This window comes from Scleropages formosus, chromosome 6 (genome assembly GCF_900964775.1).
Source record: "Scleropages formosus chromosome 6, fSclFor1.1, whole genome shotgun sequence".
Lineage (NCBI taxonomy): Eukaryota > Metazoa > Chordata > Actinopteri > Osteoglossiformes > Osteoglossidae > Scleropages > Scleropages formosus.
The window spans coordinates 5,632,968-5,641,675 of NC_041811.1; the positions used below are offsets into that span (position 1 = coordinate 5,632,968).

At 45.8% G+C, this 8,708-nt stretch overlaps 1 protein-coding gene across 1 annotated transcript; it reads right to left on the minus strand.

The window, feature by feature from the left end:
* Positions 1-568: 568 nt before the first annotated feature.
* Positions 569-6,684, minus strand: LOC108922689 (tubulin beta chain-like). The gene is made up of 4 exons (XM_029252864.1): positions 6,567-6,684; positions 2,949-3,057; positions 2,727-2,837; positions 569-2,592 (listed from the first exon to the last, which is right to left on the minus strand). The coding sequence occupies exons 1-4, from the start codon at positions 6,621-6,623 to the stop codon at positions 1,532-1,534; spliced, it is 1,338 nt and encodes a 445-aa protein (XP_029108697.1). The 5' UTR covers positions 6,624-6,684; the 3' UTR covers positions 569-1,531.
* Positions 6,685-8,708: the final 2,024 nt, after the last annotated feature.

Sequence of the window (8,708 nt, forward strand, 5' to 3'; positions counted from 1 at the left end):
TTCCCTTCCCTTTCCAAAAAAATCAGCATTTAATTAATAAAAAAAACACCCACCACCTCTTGCACAAGTGATTCCCTATATTAAATTGTTTAATTATACACATGTGACTTTGGTCTTTTTGTCCCTGTCCCCCCCACAAAAAAAAAAAAAAAAAAAAAAATTACAGCTTGAATCCGCCAACTGAAAACTGTGGAAAACTGAAAGACTGAACAAAATGAATAGACATTCTACTGAGATCATGGTGAAATCACTGAGCGGTATCAAATAAAAGCTGAAAGCAGTGAATAAGACTTGCTGCAAAAACCTGGAAACTGTAGCTTCATTCAAGAAGACCGAGGGATGCGGAATATCCCACTCAGATGATTCCTGAAGATCATAATCTCATCCTGGGTGGGTCACCCTGCCAATTCTTCAGTCACCAAATATTTAGCTGTAGATACTATGTTGGTTCACTTTGCCCAAATGGCGCAACCAAAAATGCACTGGTCCAGTGTTTGTGCTTCTCTGATAAAGAGATAGAACTCACATTCACTTTTGTAAGCTTCAGTTTTTTATCCCATATTGCCTGCCAAAATCTTGCAACATGATACAAACTTAGTAAGGCTTTAGCCCAGCCATGCATGTACTGTGCATTCATTTACTGAACCAGACTAGATATCTGCATAAAGAATGCACCCATTTGACTGCCCAGGATCAATGTGTACTTTTCTGGACCTCTTGGGGAACTGAGAAAGGCTCTCAATAAATCTTGTAAGAAGTTCAGTTTTTTCTTTTTTAACCACTTTTTAAAGGCTGTGAATCACAGATTTTTGATGTTGAGCCCTTCATAGATAAAAGAGATAAGGGGTAGAGGAGCTATAGCTGGGGTGTAGGAGTTGATCCATCAGTCCTGGAGATCATGTGATAGGGGTGGCTTCAGGAAGTCAGTGGAGAGAGAAGGCGAGATACATGGGAACATTGGCAGGCCAAGAAGAACCACCACTGCACTTGAAAGTAGCCCAAAATGATAATTATTGTTCAGCTTCCGCATTTCTCTTTGTATAAAACTGATCATTTACAGCTCAGATTTAAAAAAAAAAAAAAAAAATGGAACATTTCATCATTATTCTCATGAATTTGGTCAAACTTTTAAATGCCAGAAGGCAGCTCCCTCTACAAATATGAATACTTAAGTGATTCAAGACTTCCACTTAAAACATTAACATCTGCATTATAATATTATTGCAATGAATTCAAGAGGATTTGGTCCTTTCAGATCTGTCAACATACTGCTATGCGACTCTCTGTGCTAAATGCTTTAACCTTGTTCCCTCCTGTTGTATTTAATGTATATTCCTGGTGTACTGATTGCTTATTTCATTACCATGCTGAAAAATCTGAAGAAAACTTAAGTCATGTCAACAAGTGCGGCAGCAATGGAAACATTTACAGATTTTTGGATAGACGATGAACAAACAGAACAAACAAACACTATGAACAGTGATCTCATCAAGAAAACACTGGTCAAAAAACCACACAGAGAAAGAAAGATTCAGCCCATCTCCTCTTCACCCTCCCCCTCAAATTCTTCCTCATCCTCAGTGGTACCATTCTGGAACTCCTGGTACTCAGACACCAGATCGTTCATGTTGCTTGCGGCCTCAGTGAACTCCGTCTCATCCATGCCCTCACTTGTATACCAGTGTAGGAAGGCCTTACGCCGGAACATGGCTGCAAACTTTTTGGAGACGTGCAGCCATAGCTCCTGAATGGCCGTGCTGTTGCCGATGAAGGTGGAGGACATCTTGAGACCATGATGGGGGATGTCACAGATGGTTGTCTTGACATTGTTGGGGATGCACTCCACGAAGTAGCTGCTGTTCTTGTTCTGCACATTCACCATTTGCTCTTCCACCTCCTTCATGGACATGTGACCACGGAAGATGGTGGCCACAGACAGGTAGCGACCATGTCGTGGGTCACAGACCGCCATCATGTTTCCTGCATCAAACATCTTCTGAGAAAGTTCAGATACTGTCAGGACGTCACGCTGTTGGCTCGACCTGTGGGTGAGGGGTGCAAATCCAGGCATGAAGAAATGCAAACGAGGAAAGGGAACCATGTTGACTACCATTTTGCGCAGATCTCCATTCAGCTGGCCAGGAAACCTAAGGCAAGTGGTGATCCCACTCATGGTGATAGATATCAAGTTGTTAAGGTCACCAAGGGTGGGTGTGATGAAACTGAATGAGCGGAAGCAGATGTCATATAGGGCTTCGTTGTTAATACAGTAGGTCCCATCTGTGTTCTCCACCAGCTGGTGCACGGACAACATGGCATTGTAGGGTTCGACTACCACATCTGACAGTTTGGGAGAAGGTATCACACTGAAAGTGTTCATGATGCGGTCAGGATACTCTTCGCGTATCTTGCTAATGAGCAGAGTGCCCATGCCGGAACCAGTGCCTCCAACCAGGGAGTGTGTGAGCTGGAAGCCCTGCAAGCAGTCACAGCTCTCTGCTTCCTTCCTCACCACATCCAACACGGAGTCCACCAGCTCGGCACCATTTGTGTAGTGGCCTTTTGCCCAGTTATTGCATGCTCCGCTCTGACCTGTGGTGGAAAGCAAATGCAGTTGTTACCATTAGATGGACCACAAAAATGCAGAATCTCTATCTTCTCTTGTCAGACTGAAAGCAGCATTTGGTGAATAAAACTAAGTAACATGCAAAATTAGCGAATCTCACCAAAGATGAAGTTGTCTGGCCGGAAGACCTGGCCATAGGGGCTGTATCGTACATAGCACATGGAGTCTGGATCCAGGTCCACAAGAACAGCTCTTGGGACATATTTGCCCCCTGTACAGAAATGCAGACTTTTATTTCCCAGCAGTACATCACACTCAGAAAAACCCCCAGTGTCAACAGTGTGCATTTGTGTCATGGATAAGTGATGAATCTTGAGCTCACTTGTGACTTCATTGTAATAGACATTGATCCTCTCCAGTTGCTGGTCACTGTCTCCATAGTAGGTCCCAGTTGGATCAATTCTGTGCTCATTACTGATCACCTCCCAGAACTGAAATGGCACAGTGATCATAAGGGAAGTGCATCAAATAGGAGATTGTGGCACAAAAAAAAACCCAACCACGAAAATCCACAAAATGCATACACAGGGCACCATTCTGTCAGTATTCTCCTCATTTGTGATTTTTAATAAAGAAACAATTTTATGAGTCAGCCATGCAGGTAAAGCTATAAAAAGTGGATCATTGCTCAGAGAAAATAATGCACAATTCATGTCATCTGTGATACTCTGCGGTCTTGAGTTTAATACAATTTTAGCTTGAAGTCTCTCACAACGTAGAAATCAATAAAATCTGAATAATGTGTCCGTTCAGTTTCTAACATGTTAGGTTCTTTAAAAATACCCTGGACCAATCACTTGCCCATATATGTATTATCAAAACCCAAGTGTCCAGTGCAGGAATAATTCTTATTTTCCAGAAGAACAAGGCAGGACATGACTTGTCTGTATTGCAGTTCAGCATTTATTAATTTCAGATATTAAAGCTTATTTAAAACAGAAAAAAAGTCATTTTTATTTTTTGTTTAATCCCTGCAACCACCCTTTCAGATAAACATGGCTTATGTTTGTAAGCTTCTGAACGGTTTAAAAAATTATCCAGACAATCAATGAAGGCTTAATAAAACAAGGGCATCTCTTGATTTCTTTACTGGTTGGGGCATTTCACTGCCAACTAATGTTGGAAGGTAGAAATGCAGCTGTATTTTCCCTCCACAACAAATATTTAAACTTAGAATAGCAAATACAATTTAAAATGAATACAATGGGAGATTTCCACATTTTCTTTGGAAACTTGTAAACTGAATATTTGTACAATGAGGAAGTAGTTCATTTTGGGGAAAATTGCAACCTGAACATTTGTAACATGAGCAAAGTTATTTTGGCTAATTTCACAAAATGGCTAATTTACTGTATCCACCATTCCATGCTGGAAAGCGCTCCCACTGGGGACTCTGTCGTTCTACTGGGGGACTTTAACGCCCACGTGGGCAGCGACAGTGATACCTGGAGGGGCGTGATTGGGAGGAACGGCCTCCCTGATCTGAACCCGAGCGGTGAGTTGTTATTGGATTTCTGTGCTAGTCGCGGTTTATCCATAACGAACACCATGTTCATGCATAAGGGTGTCCACCAGTGCACTTGGCACCAGGACACCCTAGGTCGGAGGTCGATGATCGACTTTGTAGTCGTTTCTTCTGACCTTCGGCCATATGTCTTGGACACTCGGGTGAAGAGAGGGGCTGAGCTGTCAACTGATCACCACCTGGTGGTGAGTTGGATTCGATGGCGGGGGAAAAAGCTGGACAGACCTGGCAGGCCCAAACGCATAGTGAGGGTCTGTTGGGAACGTTTGGCGGAGGCCCCTGTCAGAGAGGTCTTCAACTCCCACCTCCGACAGAGCTTCAACCAGGTCCCGAGGGAGGTGGGGGACATCGAGTCTGAATGGACTATGTTCCGCTCCTCCATTGTCGGTGCGGCTGTTCGGAGCTGCGGCCATAAGGTCTCCGGTGCCTGTCGCGGCGGCAATCCCCGAACACGGTGGTGGACACCGGAAGTAAGGGATGCCGTCAAGCTGAAGAAGGAGTTCTATCGGGCCTGGCTGGCTCATGGGACTCCTGAAGCAGCTGACGGGTACCGACGGGCCAAACGGAGCGCGGCTCTGGCAGTCGCCGCGGCAAAAACTCGGGCTTGGGAGGAGTTCGGTGAGGCCATGGAGGAAGACTTTCGGTCGGCCTCAAAGAGATTCTGGCAAACCGTCCGGCGACTCAGAGGGGGGAAGCGGTGTTCCACGAACACTGTTTACAGTGGAAGTGGTGCGCTGCTGACCTCAGCTGAGGATGTTCTCGGGCGGTGGAAGGAGTACTTTGAGGATCTCCTCAATCCCTCCGACACGCCTTCCGTAGAGGAAGCTGAGGCTGGGGACTCGGAGGGGGACTCGTCCATTACCCTGGCTGAAGTTGCTGAGGTAGTCAAAAAACTCCTCGGTGGCAAGGCTCCGGGGGTGGATGAGATCCGCCCCGAGTTTCTCAAGTCTCTGGATGTTGTGGGGCTGTCTTGGCTGACACGCCTCTGCAGCATCGCGTGGAGTTCGGGAACGGTGCCTCTGGACTGGCAGACCGGGGTGGTGGTCCCTCTTTTTAAGAAGGGGGACCGGAGATTGTGTTCCAACTACAGGGGGATCACACTCCTTAGCCTCCCTGGGAAAGTCTATGCCAGGGTACTGGAAAGGAGAATCCGACCGATAGTCGAACCTCGGATTCAGGAGGAGCAATGCGGTTTTCGCCCTGGCCGTGGAACACTGGACCAGCTCTATACCCTCACTAGGGTGTTGGAGGGTTCGTGGGAGTTTGCCCAACCAGTCCATATGTGTTTTGTGGACCTGGAGAAGGCATTCGACCGTGTCCCTCGTGGCATCCTGTGGGGGGTGCTTCGGGATTATGGGGTTCGGGGCTCGTTGCTACGGGCTGTTCGTTCCCTGTATGACCGGAGCAGGAGCTTGGTTCGCATTGCCGGCAGTAAGTCAGACCTGTTCCCGGTGCATGTTGGACTCCGCCAGGGCTGCCCTTTGTCACCGATTCTGTTCATTATTTTTATGGACAGAATTTCTAGGCGCAGTCAGGGAACGGAGGGTGTCTGTTTTGGTGGCCGCGAGATCTCGTCTCTGCTTTTTGCGGACGATGTGGTCCTGTTGGCTTCATCAAGTCAAGACTTGCAGCGTGCACTGGGGAGGTTTGCAGCCGAGTGCGAAGCGGCGGGGATGAGAATCAGCACCTCCAAATCCGAGGCCATGGTTCTCAGTCGGAAAAAGGTGGATTGCTCCCTCCGGGTTAGGGGGGAGTTGCTCCCTCAAGTGGAGGAGTTTAAGTATCTTGGGGTCTTGTTCACGAGTGAGGGAAAAATGGAGCGGCAGGTCGACAGACGGATCGGTGCGGCGTCTGCAGTAATGCGGTCATTGTACCGGTCTGTTGTGGTGAAGAGGGAGCTGAGTCGTAAGGCGAAGCTCTCAATTTACCGGTCGATCTACGTTCCTACCCTCACCTATGGTCATGAACTCTGGATCATGACCGAAAGAATGAGATCGCGGATACAAGCGGCAGAAATGAGTTTCCTCCGCAGAGTGGCTGGGCGCACCCTTAGGGATAGGGTGAGGAGCTCAGTCACCCGGGAGGAGCTTGGAGTAGAGCCGCTGCTCCTCCGCATCGAGAGGAGCCAGTTGAGGTGGCTCGGGCATCTGTTCCGGATGCCTCCTGGACGCCTCCCTGGGGAGGTGCTCCGGGCTTGTCCCACTGGGAGGAGGCCTCGGGGCAGACCAAGGACACGTTGGAGAGACTATGTCTCCCGGCTGGCCTGGGAACGCCTTGGGGTTCCCCCAGAGGAACTGGAGGAGGTGTGCGGGGAGAGGGAGGTCTGGAGTACTCTGCTCGGACTGCTGCCCCCGCGACCCGGCCCCGGATAAAAGCGGAGGAAGATGGATGGATGGATGGACTGTATCCACCAACCTTAGCTCCAATATTGTTCCCACAATCTCCTGCTTGTAAATGAACAATTTCCCCCATTTCCAAATGGGAGGAGGGGGAAAGGAAAAAAAAAAAGGGCAAAATTTCCAAGCAAAAATAAAATCTGACACTCACTTATTGTCTGCAACAACCACTGGAGAACACTTTTATACAGCTCTCATAACTTGAAGTCACCAAAGAGAAAAAACCCAATTGGCCACAGTCAGTCAATCTTAAACCCTTAAATTTCATTGGCTAAATCTAACACCTGTTTCATCAAGTGTCATGTGACTGTTCGGTATTGCCATAGCTGTTCACCTAGTTAAATTACTTTATACCAGACACCGTTATTGTTTTTCGCAATGACATAAGATAATGAGCACAGCTGTAGCCTAGCAGCTAATGTTACTCTAATTGGGTTTTGTTAGGGTTTGCAAGGCAATAGAATGTTTAGCATAGCAGCAGAATACATCATGAACATTACTTTTGTTACATTTGTTTGAGTACACTGTTGCTTGGATACTTGGTGCTAAGGGTTGCCAAAACTAATTACAAACAAGCTGTCAGAAAAGTGGTTGTTAAGCGAAATATCTGCTTTCCCAGTAAGCAGATGTTGTTCAATCAATCTGAGTTGATGTTGCATTGTTGATCATGAGTGAGTCCGTTGATCCGGTTGATTGACATCTTTTCCCTTCAACCTTTCCCAGAATTGATTTTTTTTTCAAGATAATCCAATCTTCCCATGAGGGGCTGTATCGTACATAGCACATGGTGTCTGGATCCAGGTCCACAAGAACAGCTCTTGGGACATATTTGCCCCCTGTACAGAAATGCAGACTTTTATTTCCCAGCAGTACATCACACTCAGAAAAACCCCCAGTGTAAAATCAACGGAAAATCAGAGCACCAGAAGGAGACAGATGCAAACATTGTTTCTTTATCTGATGTATTTGTTGCATTTGTTTTTCTTGCCTTATGCGTATGTTAAACTGCTGTGTCACTTTGTGAACACTCTATAAAAATAAACTGAATTTAATTGAACAGTGAAGTTGGGTGATTTTGCACATACTGACCTGAGTGAATTCACAGCCAGTTGAGAAGTACCCATGATACACAGTACACCAGTGTACTGAAAATGCTATTGCTGTAACAATTTTAATCTGCATTCTTGTGGATGCATTGGCACAGTTAAAATTATTTCCAGATACTTGTTGCAGCTATACCAGGCGTCAGTTTCCGGCATACCTCTTGCCTGCTAAACCTCCTTGCGTTTGTTGATCAAGAGTTAACCAATTCTTAACACCAACCAAGTTTTCTGAACCCAACTATATGACAACAGTCTGTATACCAAGAAAATGCAAATTCATAGTGGTACAAGTAGAAAGGAAGGCACCAGGACAAAAGGTTAAAATTTTTATCTAGCATGGTCATGTAGCGGTAAGAAAAACTTTGACTAAATTTTTCAAAAAACTCAGAGCAGTATCAGTGTAATCAACATCAGCATCCAAATCATAACCCGGTCCTGCAGATACATCCGACATAACTTTCATGGGATCTGGCCTTATCTCACAACAAACTGCACGACTTCTGGTCCAGGCCATGACGATATCCTGCAATGACCAATGCAACTTTCTCCTGTATGGCCTTCCGGTTTTGGCTATCAAACCTTTCCAGTTGGTACACAATGATGCTGCTCAAGTTGTGTTTGAGTTACCAAAGCATCCCCATTTATCTCCCCTCCTTGTGCCTCTCCATTGGTTTTCTGTATCTGACCAGATCAAATTCAAACACCTGATCACTCACTATGCTCCACCCAGACTGCTACACTTCACCTGTGCCCATTTAATGGTTAGTGGTCTCACGAACAAGAGATTCAAAATCAAAGCATAAAAGTTTTTGGTTCTGGCTTTAATGTGGTGGAATGACCTCCCTCTCTCAGAATTGCTGAATCTCTCAGCATTTAAGGGTGGCAATACTTCATAAATGTGTACATGATTTTTTTTCAGTTCAGTAATTAAAAGGAAAAACCCTATATGCAACTACTTGTGTAATGTACACTGGTTTACATGGTGGTACATAACAAATTGACTGTACAAAAAAATATCATGTGTCTGCATCTGTATCTCACTACTTGTTGGTGTAGTG

Bases quoted from the DNA above. Each gene is read 5' to 3' on its own strand.
- LOC108922689 (XM_029252864.1), bottom strand. From the start codon at position 6,623: ATGGGGGAAATTGTTCATTTACAAGCAGGAGATTGTGGGAACAATATT. The intron at 2,838-2,948 runs GTGAGCTCAAGA...ATTTCTGTACAG, and splicing joins CTATTACAATGAAGTCACAA to GGGGCAAATATGTCCCAAGA. The intron at 2,593-2,726 runs GTGAGATTCGCT...TTTCCACCACAG, and splicing joins GCCAGACAACTTCATCTTTG to GTCAGAGCGGAGCATGCAAT.